This window comes from Maniola jurtina, chromosome 13, assembly GCF_905333055.1.
Source record: "Maniola jurtina chromosome 13, ilManJurt1.1, whole genome shotgun sequence".
NCBI classification, from domain to species: domain Eukaryota; kingdom Metazoa; phylum Arthropoda; class Insecta; order Lepidoptera; family Nymphalidae; genus Maniola; species Maniola jurtina.
The window spans coordinates 749949-771618 of NC_060041.1; the positions used below are offsets into that span (position 1 = coordinate 749949).

The window sequence follows — 21670 nt, forward strand, 5'->3', positions numbered from 1 at the left end:
TAGATTTTTTGTCAACTATATGATGCCCTCGAGTTAAATTACTTGTAACATGATAATTATATAATAATATCACCTAACAAGATTACTACACAAGGTACTGATTTTATTTTTAATTAAATTCTTAAATTAATCTCCAATTTACTGGTCCAAAATTAACTAAGTATTTTTAAACTAAGAAATAATAATTATAATAGTTTCGTTCTTCTTTTACAGGCAACAGTCATTTGACATATCTCTGGAATCGGTCCAAGAGTCCAAAGAAGTGAAATCGATCAAACCAGCAGAACAGAGCAGTCAGAACGTTCCTAAAGCTCAAACAAACTCTAAGCCCCAAGAAAAAGAAAGCAAAGAAAACAAACCGAATGGAGATAGAAAAGAGAATAAGGGGAGGTGATGCCGAGCGCCCGCGCCCCGCGCTTCTCCTTGAGATTCGTTACCCGACGGGTCTTCCAACCAATCAAATTATTTGTGCATCTAGTAACTAACCCAAACTACTTATCCTAAAAATTTTATAAAAGAAGACAAGCAGATGTTAAAGAAAGAGAACAACTGAAGATAAATAGAGTGGCTCGTCTTTATAGATACGTCATCGCATTTGTAAACCCTCAAATTCTTCCTATAAGAGTATTTGAGAATTTGAGACCCAATGCTGAACACATCTAGCAACCAGTTGGAAAGTTTGTTGAGTGGAATAAAAGGCTGTTTGATGTCTTAAAACCTTTTCCTATAAATATGGTATGCGCAATTTTTCAGAATAGTTATTGTGGTTAGTGATTATATTATTAAGTTTTATTATGGTTTAAGTACAGTGAAAACAAGGTTATCACCTTGATTCATAATTTTTAAATCACAGTACAAGTAATTACATACTTAATTTATGTTTGTAATGAAATTTAGTACATTGATGACGTTATTTTATATAACTTTTTGTAAGCTTCAGTTGATTGTTGCATTTAAAAGTAAAAATTCTTCAGTACTTAGGCCATTTCTCGTTGCATTTTTTATATAAAACACCATTTATTAGGTAAGTTTAATAAAATCCGCTTAGCAGATTTCTTCAAAGCTCAAACGTCAATTTATTGTGTAGTCTTAAAATATTATACTAAGCAAAAACTATAAGAAACAAATGAGATATTATAAGAAGAAATGAAAATGTTATGTATGGGCTAAGGCTGACTGCCATAGTAAGTATTGCCACAGGTAACATGATCATAAAATACTTAATTTGTTATAATAATATACCTACCTGAACAAAATGTTTTCCTAATGTTTCGTTTTTCACTAGGTAAAGTAGCTGCAAAGCTAAAATGTAACATAGGTAATGTAATTTTTAAAACATTGAATAAAATAGGAAATAAACTTTTCCTATTCAAATTTTTAATACCTAGTCAAATCAATCTACTGCTGATTTAGAAATTCTAACGAGTAGTACTTTCCCTAAAAAAGTTAAAAAACAACTAACAAACAAAAATAGTAATTCTATCATGTAGATTTTTGGACCTATTTGATTACTTACAAATAGTTTTATTGGCAACTAGCAGAAATCAAATTATAGTCTTGAATTAACCGAATTCAGCTTTAAACATTAATTCATGACGTACCTATAGGCCCTTACTTAACATTAACTGTGGTGGCCAGCCTTAGAATGGTAAAGTTCATGTAAGTACGTACTGAAATGATATTTTTATAGTAAATCATTATAGTTAGATTGTGATTTATCTAAATCTTGATACTTATATTTCTCTTTTGAAACGTCTAGTCTATCGCAACTGTAAATACCTACTTACTAACTCTAATTTTTTCACGATTTGTATCATAACTATATTAGCATAATTGCACTTACTATTTGTCGAAGAAATCTTTCAATTATATCTAAGTAGGTATTTTTAGGAGAAAACACAATTCTGTATAAATAATACATATTATATATATTTTGTATTTTAATTTTTGACCATAAATGTTACTTATTATTGATACATTATTTGATAGAACGTTTATTTGTTATGGAAAAATTATTTACCTAATTAGCATCTACTCCAGTACTTATATAATATTTCAAGAACCTTATTTTTATATAACTACTTACTTAATAATAAAAATAGGTTAGCTATAAAACTAATTTAAATGCTCAAAAATACAAATTAATCTTTAAAAATATTGTACTTAATGATAAAAAAAAAATATTAATTAAGTACTTACACTGAAACTATTCGTTTTGAAATAACTTCATTTGAATTAGTAATTTGAATTTTTAATCACGATAGATTAGAAAACAAAATCAATTTAGGAAAGTCCATTTGATACCTAATCCGTAGTTCCTGAAAATTACATCGAACGTGACAATGTCCGAAAAATATCAAAATGTAAGAACCCAAACATCTAATTTACAGATATTGATTTTATAGTTTCGATTGATCATTATTTAAAACCTAAGGACCTATAAGGTCAGAAAGCTTTATAAATATTTTCCGATCTAATCGAAACTTATAATAGATAAGTCGATACTTACCCTAACTATAATCATAACAAATTCATTAAAAAAAATTATAAGTAATAAGTGAAAGTGGAATCACGATAGAAAAAAAAATTGGCAGTACCTAACTGCTTTATTACGATATTTTAAATTGTAAATATTAATATTCGTATAACTACTAAGTTATTGTATAATTATGAATTAAAAATCATAAGACGCCTGAGAGCATTTTGAATTTGAAAATTAGCTCTTATAATATATTATTGCTAACTTCAGGCGTTGTTTTGTGAAGAATTACATGCAAGTATGAAATTTCTGTATTCAGGAATATTAAATATACTTGTGATGACTTTTGAAGACGCTGACTTGTACAAATATAACTAAATAAAAAGTCTCACATGTTCTTATTTGCATGTAAATCTCAGAATTAATATAAAATTGACCAATTTTGTCGGAATTTTAAAGTAAAAGTTTACTTAAAACATTTTTAAACGTAATTCCTGTCATGTTTTTAATAAGGTAACCTTTTACCATCTCTTGGTCGAATTTCCTGCCAGCTTTCCCTTGAGCTTAGACCATAACACAGGGTGTCTAAACAGATATATACAGAGTAGTATCCCGAACTTAACGCATGTACAAAGATATGGATGGAATACTTACCTACATTGTTCATATAACTTTTTTGTATTGTAAATCTGGCATAAATCTGGTACTTAACAGGGCTCATTCTGTCACTTACTCCATACAATCGTAGCCCCAATTTCATTTGAATATTAAGCAACCAAAGTCCATGAAATTTTGCAGACATATTCTAGAAACTAATATCTGTGCCTGTGCTGTTTTAGATTTTTCTAAAAATATGTAGTTTTAAAATTACAGGGGCTCAAAGATTTGTATGTGAATTTTTAAGACCGCGTAACTTTAAATTACAGGGGCTCAAAGATTTGTATGTGAATTTTTAAGACCGCGTAACTTTGAAACCGAATATTTTAACGGAAATCTGGAAAACTACAGGCATAGATATATAGGCATAGGGTTCCCGGAACGGTTCTACAAAACTTCATTGAGTATGATTGGTTAGTATTCCAATGAGAGACGAACTACGTTTGTATGGAGCGACGGAGAGACCCCTCTTAATAATATTTGACCTATCATTTAATTTACCACCGTAATAATTGATCACATTGAAATACGTATTACACTTATATAATACCTTTCCGACGAAAGGTATTATGTACCAACCTGCCATTTATAAATTCATGTAAATCGGGATATTACAGATAAACGTTTCCAAACTACTTAAGTCCAGCTTAGATTTTAGGAGATTTTGTAATTTCGCGTTTTATCTTTGGCAAGCGAACGGTCCAAATATATAAATTGCCTTTACATGTTGTGATAGGTGAATAGAGATAAATGCTTTTATTATATTATTATGATTATAAATAAATCCGGTAGGTTTTAAAAATTATTACTTATTATACCTAATTACGATTTTGAAGCTTAAAAATTCAGTAAGCGTATTAAAGACTATCAATTTTGCTAGGAATTGTCTCGTCAGGTAGTCTGCAAAGGTATTTTTTTAATTATTGTACTTAATTACCTAAAATATATTAACCAAATATTCTTATATTTCTCTTTAAACATGTAAGTACCTAATGTAGCCGTCCTTAGGCCGCGATTACACCTGTAAGTTTTACTTACGTAAGTAGCTTACATAATTAATTAATAATTGAAAGCCCTAATTTAACTAAATGTGCATAAAAGAGTGTTAAATTAGTGTCGTAAGTTAATCATTGTAAGCTATTTACGAGAGTAAAACTTACAGGTGTATCGCCTTTCACTTACTTACTTTTAAATATTGATTCATACTTGTACTTTTTATTAATTACCATAAAAAATTTAAGGGCGAATACAAAAAAGGTTAATTGTTTTAAATCTATCTACAATCGCATTTTTTCACTTTAATTAAACAAATGTAACTATTAAAGTTTGTTTTGTTTTAAAAATATGAAAAAAGTTTCGTAGCGTAGACCTTACGCTACGAAACTTTTTCCATATATTTAAATCTTCTGAATAAACGTGCCCACCGAATTTTCACTAAGCAGATTTTTTATGGTTATTAAAAATTAGTGTGAATATTTTTAATTAAGTATATTTAATTGTTATTTTGTATACTTACATGCCTCTTAATTATTGACAGATACCTTTGCAGAATATACATACCTACTTGTAATAAAAACCTCAATTTTATTGTGTGAGTTTATGTTGATTTTAAATTTTGAATCAAATCCAATAAATACATTTAATTCTTAATATATGGTTTTATTGTCTACTATAGGTACACATTGCTCACGCCTTCGTCCGCGTGGATTCAGGTTCTAAAAGATCCTGTGGGGACTCTGAGTTTCTGGGATAAAAAGTATCCTATGCTCATTTCCGGGATGCCTTCCTCTCCTATCCTTGTACCTAATCGATTTAAAATGGGTCGTGAAAAGCTAGCAGACAGACAACACAGATTTCGCAATTGTAATATTAGTATGGATATAATAATTCCATCCCAAAAATGCAAAGTTGGCGGTGTTGATTCACTTGCCTGTCAAAGCACATAAAGCTATTGAAAGCAAAAGTAATCTTACCGTTTTACTTCCTCTGTAGTATGGAACCCTCGGTGCGTGAGTCTGACTCGCACTTGGCCGGTTTTTTTCTTTCCTCCGAAACCTAAATTTTCCGTAAACAAATCTTTTTGATAAGATAAATCCAATGTTGAACTTTCAAAAACACTGTAAATCAATCGCTAAGGGACGGAGTAACTTAATTTGAAAAGGACGAAAGTGAAAGAGGCAATGTTTACAAGTTTAAATTAAAAATTTATAACACCCCCGACAAGTGAAGGTTACGGTAGCTAGTAAAGAGTTGATAACTTACAAACGGCTGAACCGATTTTCTTGGATTATAGCTAAGAACACTCGATCAAGCTACCTTTCAAACAAAAAAAAAACTAAATTAAAATCGGTTCATTAGTTTAGGAGCTACGATGCCACAGACAGATACACACGTCAAACTTATAACACCCCTCTTTTTGGGTCGGGGGTTAAAAACAATAGGGATAAAAGGCTGTGGTCTGCATATACGGGACCCGTGGGAAATCAAATCGGGAGAGTAGGTATATGTAATGTAACGCGATAGGACCGCCTTAGGGAGGTTGACCATTACCACTGAATATTTGAATCGGTTGGTCCAATAGATCTATTTGTTACCTTTTTAAGGCTCCGTTCCCGATGGATGCCACCGGAACCTCGCTGACTATCCGTGTTTGTGTGTAGAGTGGGCTGTATCTCGTGAACCGTACCAGTAAGGGAGTTGAAATTATCACAGGATTGTATTTCTATTGCCGCAACGACAAATAATAAAAATTTCAAAATGCCCACCATGAAAATTTATTCACAAAATTGATTTAGGTTTTCGCGGGCAGTTAGAGGGACTATGCAAGGTAGGGTCTGAGCTCCTTTTTAATCTCGAGAAATCAAATGGTTTTTAAAGAAAATCTTTCTCGTCTAACAGCTTGCTCATTTTTACACGAATGCTGCATTGATTCAGGCTGCTTATCTTAGAAAATGAATCCAGTTTGTTTTGCAGTAAGCAATAAATAAGTAATAAACAAGTAATACAATGTATTTATTAATAATTTATTAGCTTTTAACTTATCTCAATAACATTTTAGACTTAATATTGGAATTAATATTAACTTTACATTTTAACAACCGTGGTCTTTTTTCTTCTAGGATGTTTATTTATTATTTTTAACGTATTTGACAATAAGTTACCTATATATTATTATATTTTATTAATCTAAATTTTTGCTATGATGCACCTATTCAACGATTTTATTAATCTTTTTCATCTTTCACTTGATCCACTTTCACATTTTTCTCTTCATGTTTACCATCTTTGTCTTTGTATGATATCAGCAAAGGAACATTATTAGTTGGTCCGCCAGTCACCACATTTCCAGAACTTCCTAAAGGTACTACATTCCCTGTAGGCTTGTTCCCTAACACTACATTCCCTGTAGGGTTATTCCCTTGACCAGGGTTATAATTTACTGGCACATATATTTGGCCATTATTCGATTGGCCATTCCATTGGCCATTTTGTCCGTTGCCTTTGTTCACAGGAACTAGAATAGTTTGGCCATTTCTCAACTGAATAACATAATAATATACGCCATTTATTGCTTGAACTGTGGAAGATGGAACATACGTTGAACCTGCATTGTTTTCTCCAGAATTAACGGGTACATAAATTTGACTAAGATTGTTTATTCCAGAATATCCAGATGCATAAACTCGACCAGGAATGTTAATCCCAGAATTGGCATCGTTTGTAATCGTAGAAGTCTGACCAGGATTGTTAATCCCAGAATTGGCACCGTTTGTAATTACATAAGTCTGACCAGGATTGTTCACCCCAGAATTGGTACCGTCTGCAATCACAAAAGTCTGACCAGGATTGTTAATCTCAGAATTAGCACTATTTGTAATCGGATAAGTCTGATCAGGATTGTTAGCCCCAGAAACAGCACCGTTTGCAAGCACATAAGTTTGACCAGGATTGTTAACCCCAGAGTTGGCACCGTTTCCAATCACATAAGTCTGACCAGGATTGTGAGCTCCAGAATTAGCTCCATCAGTAATCACATAAGTCTGATCAGAATTGTTAACCCCAGAAGCAGCACCGTTTGCAAGCACATAAGTTTGACCAGGATTATTAACCCCAGAATTGGCACCGTCAGCAATCACATAAGTCTGACCAGGATTGCTAGCCCCAGAATTGGCACCGTCAGCGATCACGTAAGTCTGACCAGCATCGTTAACCCCAGAATTTCCATTAACAGGTACATAAATCTGCCTTGGGTTATTTACTCCAGCATTGCCAGATATGTAACCCTGATTAGGGCTATTTACCTCAGAGTTAGCAGACACGTAGAGTTGGCCAGGATTATTCACCGCAGAATTATGATTGCTCGTTCCAGACTCGTAAGGTTTACCATTATTATTCGGGGTTTTCACAACTGTGTAGTCACCATTTGAGTTTCTGACAACGTTAACATAAGGTAATTCATTGCCATTATTCACAGGTACTTGTTGGTTTGGTTTCACTACATATACGAATTTGTTAGGCTGGTTAGTATATTGATTTTGTGTGCCTTGGTTATTCGATGTTGGAATTGTTTGTGCATTATTATTTGATGTTATCCACTGGCCTGGAATATAATTGTTTGAAAGCGGAACTACACCAGGCGCTACTGAAGGATATTTTTTATCACTATCCTCTGCACTGAATCTATTTGGCAAGTTTTGCTGAACATCACTAGTATTAACTTGATTTTGCTTTTTTGCTTCGTCTATATCGTCGGGGAAAACCACAGAATCTGAATATTTATCGAGTCCTTCAGTATTGTTATTTTTCAGTTCAGGATCCTCCATCGATGTCCCCTTTTTAAAATCATCATTATTAAGACGTAGATCCGTTTTTTCGTTTTGAATTGAATCATAATTTTTTTCTTCAGATTTATTTTTTGAATCTAATCCTTGTACTGCATTAGAATGATGTCCTTCTGCGTCATCCAAAATGTTTGGTTCGTGGGATTCGTTAATATTATACTTCAACTCGGGATCCGCCATTACTATACCCTTCTTTATATCATCATCAAGAAATTCTGGAACTTTATGCACAATTGAATCCTCATTTTTTTGTTTAGGATTATTTTCTTGAGTTGTTTCGGACAGAACATTATCCCTGGCAGGGATATTCAGTCCTGCGTCAACATTGGTTTTCGGTCCCTCTACGTTACCGGGAACTATATTTAACTGTGATTCATTAATATCCACATGATTGTCTAGATTTGGCTCACGTTGTGGTTCATTGCTTTGTTCATTTGTGTTTGCCGGTAGATTAATATTAGCATTATTTACAGGAACTTCATTCGGGTGACTGTTTAAACCGTGGATATCAGGTGTCAGAGGTTCATTTGGTACTGGAATATTTAAATGAACATCAGGTTCATTTGGTTGTTCAATGTTAACATCGCTTTGCCCAGGGATTATAACTCCAACATTATTAACACCCATTGATGGTGTGTAATTTGTTCCCTGGTCTATATCGCCATTATAGTTATTATCAGGAGCAATATATCCATCTGTTTGCGTACCACCATTTCCAAATATATCAGATCCAAAGAGACCTACTCCAAAAATCCCTGGATATAATGTGGCATCGAAGAAATTAGGAAAGTCATTCTGGTGGTGATGGTGGTGATGATGCTGATGAGGATTGTGGGAATGGTGAAGATGATGACTCTTCACCAACACCGCTCCAAGGAAGAGGATGAAGACCTGTGAACATTAATTGTTTTTATTGTACTGGCACGTTTGGAATTAATTTTCACATTTTTAGGGTTCCGTACCTCAAAACGGAACAACGGAACGGAAAAACGGAACCCTTATAGGATCACTTTGTTGTTTGTCTGTCTGTCTGTCTGTCTGTCAAGAAACCTATAGGGTACTTCCCGTTGTCCTAGAATCATGAAATTTGGCAGGCAGGTTGGTGTTATAGCACAAATACAGGAATAAATCTGAAAACCGCGAAATTGTTGTTACATCACTAAAAAAAAAATTAAAATGTGTTTCAATTTTAAAAGTAAGATAACTATACCAACTTTACCTGCTTTTTTTGGCTTTACCTGTGAATTCTAAAACAGATTTTTATTTATTTTTATCTATAATAGTTAGTTTGTAATTTATCGTGTAAAATGTTGGAAAAAATACCCGAGTAGAAGTCGGAACCCTCAGTGCGCGAGTCTGACTCGCACTTGGACGGTTTTTTTAACTTGAAAGAGTGCTGGTATTAGGCATGACTCAATAGTCAATACGATCAAAAGTGCTCTTGCCACCATAGACATTCCTACGCTCATTGAGCTGGCAGGAATTAGTCGGAATGATAACAAGAGACCTGATGGATTGACGCTGGTTCCCTGGGAACGGGGACGGGCCGTAATGTGCGACGCAAGGTCCGTTGACACATTGGCTCCGCGTCATATCAGGGAGAGAGCATCAAGACCGGGAGCCGCAACCGAAATGGCTGAAACCAGCAAGTATGCCTCTCTTATCGAGAAACATATTTCTTGTTCTGTTTGTTATGGAGACCCTGGGGCTATAGGGCAAAAACATTTTATGAGACACTAGCTGATGCCCGCGACATCGTCCGCGTGGATTTATCGTATTAGTATGATATTACGGTTAAGATTCTACTTTTTACTAAGCTTAATTACTGATCGCGACCGATTTGCTGTTACCCGTTGAGGAGTTCCGTTCACTGTTTCAGAAACTATTCGTCAAATCTTTACCAAACTTACATGGTACTAACTCGACATTACAACCTTTGTAAAAAAAATTGTGAAAAATCGGTTCAGATTTGATGGAGTTATGGAGTGAAATCGAAAAAGTTTGATCCTGTATCCCGAAGAATCCCTAATTTTTTTCGGCATAAAAACTGCCCTTTAAGTTAACACGGAGTATCAGCTTTCACTGTACCAAATTTCATTTAAATCCGTTCAGTAGTTTTCGCGTGATGTGGGCACAGACAGACAGACAGACTAACAGACAAAAATTCTAAAAAAATGTTTCCTCCAATCAAAATTTTCAAAATATATTCACTGTACAGAAATGGTCCAGTTACAGTTTCATTATAAGTAGTTATAGACTTCACCGCGATTGGGAAAATCATCTGGTGACAGAACGGCTGGCTCGTTTTTAGGGTTCCGTATCTCAAAAGGAAAAACGGAACCCTTATAGGATAACTTTGTTGTCTTTCTGACCGTCCGTCCGTCGTGTCTGTCAAGAAAACCTATAGAGTAGGTACTTCCCGTTGACCTAGAATCATGAAATTTGGCAAGTGGGTAGGTCTTATAGCACAAGTAAAGGAATAAATCCGAAAACCATAAATTTGTGGTTAGATCATTTAAAAAAATTAAAATGTGTTTAAATTTTCAAAGTAAGATAACTATTTGTACCAAGTTGGGTATCATATTTTCAAAATATTTAAAGGACAAGCGACGGGTCTGCCCGCGACATTAAAATTTTAATTGGTTTTTCGCAATTTGTAAACTGATACGACAAAGTAGGCTTATAGCATTCTATAGTTGCGACAATGGCAGTAAGTACTATCATTTCCACGTGTTTATATAAAAATCTTTACTTGATAAGGTCCAGTTTAAGAAATTAGCTTTATACCTAGTATCGACTAATTTGTGAGTTACAGATACTAGAGCTAATTTCTTAAACTGGACCCTTTTAAGTAAAGATTTTTATATAAATAGGTGGGGATGATACTATCGCAAATATCACTATTACTGTTATTGTCGCAAATAATTATTGCCTTAAGAGGGCTCTCTCCGTTACTCGTTTCATACAATCGTAGTTCCAATTTCATTTGAATATTAAGCAACCAAAGTCCATGAAATTTTGCAGACATATTCTACAGACACAGATATTAGTTTCTAGAATATGTCTGCAAAATTTCATGAACTTTGATTGCTTAATATTCAAATAAAATTGGAACTAAGTACGATTGTATGAAACGAGTGACGGAGAGAGCCCTGTTAAGCCGTAATCCAATTGCCAATTGTCGTATTAGTTTACAAATTGCGAAAAACCAAATAAAATTTGAATTTCGCATCAGAAATGATTCAGTTTACAGTAATTATTGTTTTATTAAAAATACTTTGTCTTACTAGCGAAAAATCGTAGGTCTATGGTCTTACCTGTCTTGTCACCGCCATTGGGAAATACGCAATGATAAAGTAATTAGAAAACGATTTTTTATATTAGACCTTTTACCTACTTCTATACTTAATATTATTTAGACGGAAGATTTGTTTGTTTATAATTGATAAACTTTCCTTTTTTTAAAGAATAAAACTCTAAAATTACTATCGATTTTTTTAATTTTTTTCATTATAATATATCAGTCAAGCGATTATAGCGTTCTGGTACGATACCGTGAAAAAACTGAACAATTAGGGTTTAATAAAACTGCCATACCTACCCCTTCCAAGTTAGCCCACTTCCATCTTATACTACATCATTACTTACCACCAGATGAGATTGCAGTCAAGAGCTAACTTGTAATTGAATACAAGTGAAAATTAAAAATTTATAACATCCCCGACAAGTGAAGGTTGAAGTAACTAGAAAAGAGCTGATAACTTTCAAACGGCTGAACCGATTTTCTTGAATTTTAGCTTAGAACACTCTCAATCAAGCCACCTTTCAAACAAAAAAAACTAAATCAAAATCGGTTCGTTAGTTTAGGAGTTACGATGCCACAGACATATACATACACACGTCAAACTTATAACCCTCTTTTTGAGGTCAGTTAAATAAAAAAATAGTATAAAAATACCTGTTCCGCGGGAAACAAGAAAACGTCGAACGTAGCCACGGTAATTAACTAGTCTAATACTATACAAAACTTGTCAAATTATCTTCGATTGCTTGAGTGATAAATGTTAATTATTATCTAATTACTATAGAAATACAGATTATATTCGTGTGTTAAATTGCAAAGGTAGGTAATATCGAAATCTAAATAGATTCAAGAAAAAACCGCACGCACGGATCCAACACTGAATGTTAATTGGAATTTAATTATTGGATACATTTTGTACGATACCTATGGCAAACTAGAATAGTGAGTAAGATATGATTCTAATAGATAGGAAGCTATGCGGAAAACCACAATAGGTAATTAACGGTTTTATGGTGCAAAACTTCGCAGTTTAGGCACTTAGTAGGTACCTAAGTACTTTTTTTTATAATTTTTGTTTAAAAAAAAAAATATGAAAAAGTTTTACAGAGAGGCTTATAATAAATTATAAATAAAGTACTTTTTTGTTTTTCTACGGTTTTAATACGCGATCTCTGAGGAGAGATCGATAATTCATAAGTAGTTTAATTTTTGAAATAGACCTCGTCACAGAAATGGTCTCTAAATCCTACGATTATAAAACAATTAGACCTTTCTCTACACTACTTTATTTTTAACATAAAAAAATAAAAAATATATATTCGTACTCAATAAGATGCTAGGGTGAAAAAAAAATACAGATCCTTTTTTATGGTTTTAGGTTTAGTTGAGTTTCTCAATAACTAGGTAGTTATTCGGTTTTGAATCTAGATTCTACACCAAATACCAAAATTTCAGATTTGTAACTAATTTCGTCTATGAACTAGAGACCCGTGACACGCGGACAGACAGACAGACCGATAACAGGCTCCGTTTTTTACCCTTGTACGGAACTTTAAGAAGGAAATATAAAAAAAAACTCTTGTAATTTATACTCGATTTATTTTTTAAATTTTGTTAAAAAACATTTGGAATAAAAAAACACTGAGATGAATCTTTCTCTGAAATAAAATCATACGTCATGAATCATGATGATGCATATTCTCCATATTATGGTGTTTCCTACCAACCACGCCCAAAAGCGAAAGCATGGGTGTTGGTGTTGCCAAATGGTGACCATGAGACATGGGTCTCCTCCTGTGCTCATCCAAATGTCTTCCTTCTGTCATTCTCTCTTCAAAACCCATTCTTTTAGGGTGAACTTGTCCCACATAACTCATGTGACCAGGTTCGTGAAGTGGATTGATGTTAACATGTCCCATATTTTCATTCCTCATATTTCTATATTCCATGGTTTCTCGACCCATTTGAATTTGCGCCATATTTCCAGGCCTCATAAAAACACGTCCCATATTTCTGAGTCTATCTTCATGATCCATATGCTCGACATCTCGATGTCTAGAATAACCGCCCATGTTTCTCATTCTATCCTCAGAGTTTCTCAAATATCCCCAATCGTTTGGGTCACCATTATATGAATGCCTCACAAGGCTTCTCAGTCCGCCGTTTCTAGGATCACCCCAGATATTTGGCTCGTCATAAAGCTCTCTTGATCTACCATCTTGCCTTAAGTAATCATCATCGTGATCATCAACGTAATCATCATCTCTGTGAGCTTCGTATCTGTGATCATTTCTCAACATGTTCTTAATCATTTCTTCCTCGTTCAGACCATACTTCATGCCGCATCTTTGGTATACGTTACGTTTTAAGGGGGTCAAGAATTTTTGACGGAAAGCGGAATTTTCACTCTTCTGATCCTTGACGGTAGTGGCCTTTAAATTTTCACTTTCCGAACTCACTGCTAAAATCAAGGAGCAAAGAGCCTGTAAAACAAATAAATCAAGTTTATATCTCAGCTCTCAGTGTATTATGTAGGTACTTCTTGAGAGTCAGGCCCGAGGGTGTAAAACCGAAAAACAAAAAAAAACAGACAAGTGCTAGTCGGACTCGCACAGGGCGGGTTCCGTGCCATCGTGCAAGAATGACCTTGGCTGTTTTTTTTTTTCAATTTAACAGAATGGTTTCCAAGACGTTCCAGGCTCCAACGGCTTGAGGGCAAGCACGTTGTTTTGTTTTGCTTGTCAAGCAGCCAGCAAAAGGCACTTTTATCATTTCTTGAATGCTGTCCAAACCTCGCGTCAATCAAAAATATTAAATCGTATCAATCACGGTCAAGCACCTAAATGTAAGGAATCAAGCATAGTTCAAGCAAAAATCTAAGTAGTATACTTGCCACCAAGCCGCTTGACGGTCTCGGAAGCCCTACTTACCAATATAAATAACTTCATCTTGGCTACAGCTATCATCGTTAAGTCAATCACTCCAACTGATTACAACATCACCCCGTTTCAGTATTTAAATAAAATTGCGTATAGGTAGTATTGCAATGCCGTGCATATAATAAATATCGGATATCAAAGCATTGACGTTATTCATATTATTACTTCTATTTAATTAGGTATTCATCCTTTGCATTGGGCTCGTATTATAACAACTATAGTACTTAATATTTCAAAAAATCCCTTATTATTAAACACACGAAGGGTTTCGTATCATAGTGCAAGAAATATACTTATAAGTGTATTAGTTCATGCCCGGAACCTAGTTCACATTGATTTGGGTTTTAAAAACCCCGTAAGACGTTATGGCTGAGCTTTTATCTTTTTTATATGCATTGAAAAAAAAATTGCACTCGCTGCGCTCGCGCTACTATTTCTTCTTGTACTCTATCCTGCTATCAATTGAAAGGTAAAATTCCACTAACCAACCAGGTATTTTTTTCGAAACCAATTCCTGGCTACGGCCATGGACGGACGGACTGCGGAGGCTAGGAGGAGTAACAGGGTCTCGTTCATATGCCTAAAATTGCAGTGATAGCCTAGTGGTTAAGGCATCGACTTTATATTCGGGAGGTCGGGGTTCTATCTTGGGCACGCGCCTTTGACTTTTCGGAGTTACGTATGTTGTAAACAATTAAATATCACTTGCTATAAAGACGTAAAAGACACTAAGTAAGAGTTTTACATGAAATAAATTGAATTTTGGCCTGAGTATATTTACTCTTATACACAATTATTATAAGGTGGGTAACTAAGTAGGTAGACAAGACAGACTACAGATCAAATTTTTTCGTTGCTTCCGTTCCATATTTAGCTCTCGTCTTAAACTTGTTCATGTCATACCTACTACCTACCTACCCACTGAAGTTTCAGTTTCATGAAGCTCAGTTCCAGGCAAGCCTCATAGATACCTGTTTATGCTCTTCCAAGGAGAATGCTTTTTGCTACTTTTCATCCCGAAAAATTAAGGACTTCCCTCGGGATTTTTGTAAACGTATTTCGAAGCGAACGAAGTCGCGGGCATTATCTAGTATTCTAGACTTCATCCGCATTCCGCGTAGACTACATAAATTCAAACCCCTATTTTACTCCCTTAGGGGTTGAATTTTCAATAATTCTTTCTTAGCGAACCTCTACGTCATACTTGTGACATTTTCAGCAAAGGTTCAGATTTCTAAAAATGCTGTCCGATTTAAGAAAACCAATCTACGACTTTCCTTGGAAGGGCGTGAACGGCACCATACGCCCTGGGAAATCCCTTAGTAGTACTCGTATGTACGAGTAGGTACATTATAGGGTTACCTATCGTTTAACTTAACTGTTAATAATAGCAAATCAATGGCACAAATCAGAGTTTGATTTGTAATTAACTTTGGAGCAAAATTTTACCTTAATCCTTAAGGGTTTTAAATACTCTATATGGCACTGACTTACTTAGTATGAATACTTACTAATTTATTCAAGCCACAGTTTGCTTTTTATTGGTGGTCAAAATCAATTACCTGAGAGTTCGTTACTTAGGTCCGGTTACCATCGGATTGAAGTCGATAACAAGTTGAATTCAGCTTTAAGGATCTTTGGCACACGATTGAAGTAATTAGGCATAGTGAAAATAAAACATGGAAGACACTCTAGGGACGCGCCGCCCCTTTTTTGCCAAACGAAATAAAACTTAGTCTGAGTTATTATCAAAAGTCGGTCAAGTGTGAGTCGGATACTATGTGAGAATTTTAACTCTCTACCTACCTATCACGTTCACTAGTTACAGCCCGCTGACAGACGGACGGACGGGTGGACGGCGGAGGCTTAGTGATTAGGTCTTGTTGGCACAATTTTGGGTACGGAACTCTAATAGTATTTATTTATTTATTTAATTATTTATTTAGTATGACCTTACTGATGCTCTCTATGTGCTCTATTTCACTCTGTCAGTGTGCGTTGTGCCTCAGAGCGTAAAAGCCAAGTTAAGGATGCTATAGGGTAAAAAGGAAATAAGAAAAATCTATTCTAATTTTTGCTCGATTTATTTTTTAAATATGGTAAAAATTATTTTGAATTAAAGATACTGGTCTTCTCTCTCTGAAATTAAATCATACGCCATGATGATGCATAGGCATATGCGCCGTGTTATGTTTTATACCACCCATTCCCAAAAGCGAAGGCATCGGTGTTGCCAATCCGTGAGCGTGATACATGGGTCTCCTCCTGTGGGCATCCAAATCTCTTCCTGTCACCATTGCGAAGTCATATCTCTCTTTAATACCCATTCTATTAGGGTGAACTTGTCCCACATAACCTACGTGATCTGGTTCGAGAAGTGCATTAATGTTAATATGTGGCATATTTTCATTCCTCATATTTTCATATTCCATGTTTTCTGGACCCATCATGCTAATGTGCGCTTTATTTCCGGGTCTCATATAAACACGTCCCATATTTCCGAGTCTATCTTCATGTTCTATATGCCCGTCATTTTGATGTCTAGAATGACCGCCCATGTTTCTCATTCTACCCTCCGAGTTTCTCAAATATCCCCAAACGTTTGGGTCACCATTATACGAATGGCTGACAAGGCTTCCAAGCCCGCCGTTTCTAGAATAGCCCCAGATATTAGGCTCGTTATGAAGCTGTCTTGATCTACCATTGTACCTCAAGTAATGGTCATCGTGATCATCAACGTAATCATAGTACCTGTGATCATTTCTCAACATGTTCTTAATAACTTCTTCCGAGTTCAGACCATGGTTCATGCCGTATCTTTGGTGTACGTTATGTTTTAAGGGTGGTAAGAATTTTTGGAGAAAAGCGGAGTTATCATTCTTCTGGTCTTTAACGGTACTAGTCTTTGAATTTTCACTCTCCGAACTCACTGCTAGGATCAAGGAGAAAAGAGCCTGTAAAATAAAGCAATTAAGTTATGTCTCAGTTTTTTTTTCAGTTATCACTTTTACCTACGTCTTTTTTGAGGGTTTAATAGACAACCAAAAACCAAAACAAACAAATCGGTTAGGTGCGTGTTGAACTCGCTCACGAAGGGTTCCGTACATCTTACAAGAAATAACTTTTTTTAATTTTCAAGGTGGCCATTTAGAAATTAACACTGTGAAAAATTCAATTATCTAATTATTATAGTTAAGGAGAAACAATCCGCTGACAGACAGACGGACGGACGGACAGCGGATCGGGAACGGAACCCTATAACCAACAACAAGAATTAACTTTGTTAAATTATTACAACTTTTTTCAGCTTAACCCGAGACCTCCGCCGTATGAGCTAGCCACAAGCAACGAGCCAAAGAGGCAGATACATATTATAGGGTTGCCAGATGCCCCGTATTTTACGGGTTACCCCGTATTTCAGGGTATGATAATACAGAAACCTGTAATTGCGAAAATAAAATATGGAGTAAATAAACTCCCGTATTTTGTACAAATTCAGCCGAAGCTGGCTGGCGAAACCCAAACCCTGACGTTTTGTCCACTAGAAAGAATATTTTCCTTGTGCGACAATGCGTGAACCAATACCCGCGTAGCCAAAACCGACTCAATATTGATACTGTGAAGAGCGGAATCACAAGTTAAGGTGCAAAGATTTTTATACATTTGTTTCAAAAAATGAAGAGCTTAAAAGCTGTTTCTCCAAACAATAATTATTTAAAATATATCTATGTAAAACACTATCTCCCGTAAAAAAATCTAAGCCCCGTATTTTTGATGCTGGTAGCGCGTAAAGATAGAAAGTTGTAGATGACAACCCTAGATAGATACATTCTAACTTACCAATATAAATAACTTCATCTTGGCTACAGTTATCATCGTCAAGACTCAAGACAATCGCTCCAACTGATCTCAACATCACCCAGTTTCAGTATAAATATGAAATTGCGTTTCTATAATTGCCAATTGCAATGCCGTGCCTGTAAACATCGGATATCAAAGTATCGACCTTATTCATACTATATGTTTAATTCTTTATTATAGTTGCATTGGGCTCGTACACCTAATAATTATAATATTATAAAAAATCGGGCAAGTGCGAGTCAGGCTCGCGCACTGAGGGTTCCGTACTCGGGTATTTTTTCCTACATTTTGCAAGATAAATCAAAAACTATTATAGGTAACTATGTTAAGTCTGGCTACCGCGCAGCGTGGTGCAGCCAAAGCCTACTCTGCGAGGAGATCCGTGGTCAGTTATAGTGAGCCGGTGAGTTGATGATGGTGATGATTAGTCAGATTCGCGTGTACAGATAAAACAGAATGTACAGGTAAAGCCATTTCATATGATATCATATGAAAGGGCTATATGTCATGACCTTTTATATCCCACTTGATATAGTTATCTTAATTTGAAAATTGAACACGGTTTTAGGATTTTTTTCCCAAAACCTATCTACCTGCCAGGACGTACCCTAGAGGTTTTCTTGACAGACACGACAGACGGACAGACAGACAGACAACAAAGTGATCCTATAAGGGTTCCGTTTTCCTTTTGAGCTAAGGAACCCTATAAGGTTAAGTGCGAGTTGGGCTCACACGCAAAGGGTTTCGTAATTCGTACTTTGCAATATTGCAAGGTCTACACTCTACATCTCCTGAGGATGCTCCGGTGTCGGAGCGAAACGTGCGTCGAGTGTGTTGTCGTGGATTTGGATTGTGTAGTGGTACCTACTTGGGGCTTGCTTGGTGGCTGGCTTTTCCTGCATGCTTAGCAGTGGGAGGGCGGCTGGTGCATGTCGCATGCTGCATGTTGTGCCATACAGATTTGCCTTTTTCAGCGGATTAGAGCAAATTTGCTTTTGATTCCTGATATCCGACTTCCATAAAGTAACGCCTGCTTCTATACAATATTTGCACCGTACAAGTAATAGCACTTTCTATTTTTTTTAATTTTTATGGCAGCCATTTTGAAATTTTTATTATTTGCTGTTATAGCGGCAATAGAAATATACATTCTGTGAAAATTCCAACTCTACCTATTACGGTTCACGAGATAGACCGTACAGCCAGCTGACAGACGGACGGATAGCGGAGACTAGGAGTAATAGGGGTTCCGTAGACAGCTTTAGGTTACGGGCCTCTAAAAACTAAGTAGATATGTAATTATTGGTGATACATATAATATAGTCAGTGACGGATTAACCCTTAAACAAATTAAGCAATTGCCTAGGGCATCACGTCTGAGGGGGCACCAGAAGAAGCACAAAAAAAAATCCATTCTTAGGGCATCACGTCTCACTCTCACGTCACCAAAAACCACACCAAAAAAAGTTTCTAGGACTAATTTGAAGATTCGCTCGTTTTAAGTAGACATAGAGTCCGATCTAGAGTCATAACCCCACTCCCGCTTGCCCACTCGCTGCCCGCTTGTGCATTCAACAATTCGAACCTAACTACTCCACTTCTAAAGTACATATTACATCTCATCATCTTATTTTACAAAAAACTAATGTTTTTAGGCGGTAAAGGTTTAAAGACCGATTCTAGTGGACATACGGATAGTAGTCCAGTAATTCTGTAATATGAGATGGAAAGTTTTCAGAATGTTATGCAAATTGGTGGTTTTATAGATTTCGATGTGCTCTTTCCGAATTTTTATTTTGCCACCTCGTACCTTTGCCGCTCGCGCCGCCATCTTGGAAAAATGGCGCCCAAAAACAGTTTTTTCCCGATAACTTCTTTCCCACTCATTTTACGATAAAAATGGCAATGTAACAATTAAACTAGAGACAATTTCCTACAATTTGTGTAGTCACCTTTTTTTGTAGACTCAATAGTTTCAGCGTACGAGTGCCACAAAGCCCACTCCAACACTCGTTTTGGCTAAATAACTCATTTCCACCCCACCATGTGGTAGAGTGAGTGGCGTGATTTTTTTTATGGTATCTCCAGGAACCGGTAGTCACCTTCAATTTAAGCCATCAGTTCGACCAGAGAATATTAACACTCTTCAGAATTCTGCTCGAGATAAGAGTAAATATACTGCATCGCAGTTTCGATCTCACGTACATATGAGCCTTTTTTTTGGGTTTTAAACCCAAAAGATGCCCATGGGACCTTATTACTAAGCCTCCGCTGTCATCCGTTTGCTTGTCCGTCTGTCTGTCAGCGTGCTGTATCTCATGAACCGTAATAGGTAAAAAGTTGAAATTTTTACATAATGTGTATTTTTATTGCCGTTATAATAACAAATAATAAAAATTTCAAAATGGCCGCCATGAAAAAAAAAATAAAAAAGAGCATTATATCTTGTATTATGGTACGGAACCCTTCCTATGTGAGTTGGACTCGCACTTGACCGATTTTTCGGCGTCTCGAGCATGTTTATAATGTGGTTGCAGTCAATACACAATATCGCAATTCGTGCATGAAAAATTTTACCTCGCACTACAAACTAAAAAAATAAAAAAATGGGTCAAGTGCAAGCCCAACTCGCACACGAAGGGTTCCGTCCGTACCATCAAACAAGAAATAACATTACTTTTTTGTTTTTTTTTCATGTCAGCCATTTTGAAATTTTTATTATTTATTGTTATAACGGCAATAGAAATACACATTTTGTGAAAATTTCAACTCTCTATCTATTACGGTTCACGAGATACAGCCCGCTGACAGACAAACGGACGGACGGCCGGACGAACGGATGACAGCGGAGACTTAGTAATAAGGTCCCGTCGGCATCCTTTGGGTTCGAAAACCAAAAAAAAGGTCCATATTCATATGAGATCGAAACTGCGATGCAGTATATTTACTCTTATCTCGAGCAGAATTCTGAAGAGTGTTAGTATTCTCTGAATGAAGTGATGGCTTAAATTGAAGGTGACTACCGTCTCCTGGAGATACCATAAAAAAAAATCACGCCACTCACTCTACCACATGGTGGTGTGGAAATGAGTTATTTAGCCAAAACGTGTGTTGGAGTGGGCTTTGTGGCGCTCGTACGCTGAAACTATTGAGTCTACAAAAAAAGGTGACTACACAAATTGTAGGAAATTGTCTTTAATTTAATTGTTACATAGCCATCTTTATCGTAAAATGAGTGGGAAAGAAGTTATCGTGAAAAAACTGTTTTTGGGCGCCATTTTTCCAAGATGGCGGCGCAAGCGGCAAAGGTACGAGGTGGCAAAATAAAAATTCGGAAAGAGCACATCGAAATCTATAAAACCACCAATTTGCATAACATTCTGAAAACTTTCCAGATAAGCCCCTTTTTGACGACCAAATTACTGGGCTATAGGGGGGCCCACGGGCATGGATTGCTTAGGGCACCAAGTAGTCTTAATCCGTCACTGAATATAGTTAGTAAGTATTCAAATTTAAAATGCCCTACCATGAACCTAAGTATACGTTCATGTGCCCTACATAAAAATTGCGGTGATATCCTAGCGATTGA

The 21670-nt window shown here is 35.7% G+C and overlaps 2 protein-coding genes across 3 annotated transcripts in view; one reads left to right on the forward strand and one right to left on the reverse strand.

The window, feature by feature from the left end:
• Positions 1-1617, forward strand: part of LOC123871321 (calcium/calmodulin-dependent protein kinase kinase 1) — a 127995-nt gene extending 126378 nt beyond the window's left edge. For both annotated transcript variants that reach the window (XM_045915064.1, XM_045915065.1), the window contains one exon: positions 214-1617. In XM_045915064.1, the coding sequence (XP_045771020.1) occupies positions 214-394 (181 nt within the window). In that variant the 3' untranslated portion in view covers positions 395-1617. The remainder of the gene's footprint in view (positions 1-213) is intronic.
• A 14753-nt stretch (positions 1618-16370) lies between these two features.
• LOC123870965 lies at positions 16371-18099 on the reverse strand. Its single transcript, XM_045914483.1, has 2 exons — positions 18061-18099; positions 16371-17174 (listed from the first exon to the last, which is right to left on the reverse strand). Exons 1-2 carry the CDS (start codon positions 18094-18096, stop codon positions 16371-16373), a joined length of 840 nt encoding a protein of 279 aa, XP_045770439.1. The 5' UTR covers positions 18097-18099.
• Between the last annotated feature and the right edge of the window lie 3571 nt (positions 18100-21670).

What these genes read in the sequence shown, in the direction of transcription:
- LOC123870965 (XM_045914483.1), bottom strand. Translation starts at nt 18,096, where the DNA reads ATGATAACTGTAGCCAAGATGAAGTTATTTATATTG. An exon ending in AGATGAAGTTATTTATATTG is followed by an intron (nt 17,175 to 18,060) that starts GTAAGTTAGAAT and finishes TTTATTTTACAG; the next exon opens with GCTCTTTTCTCCTTGATCCT.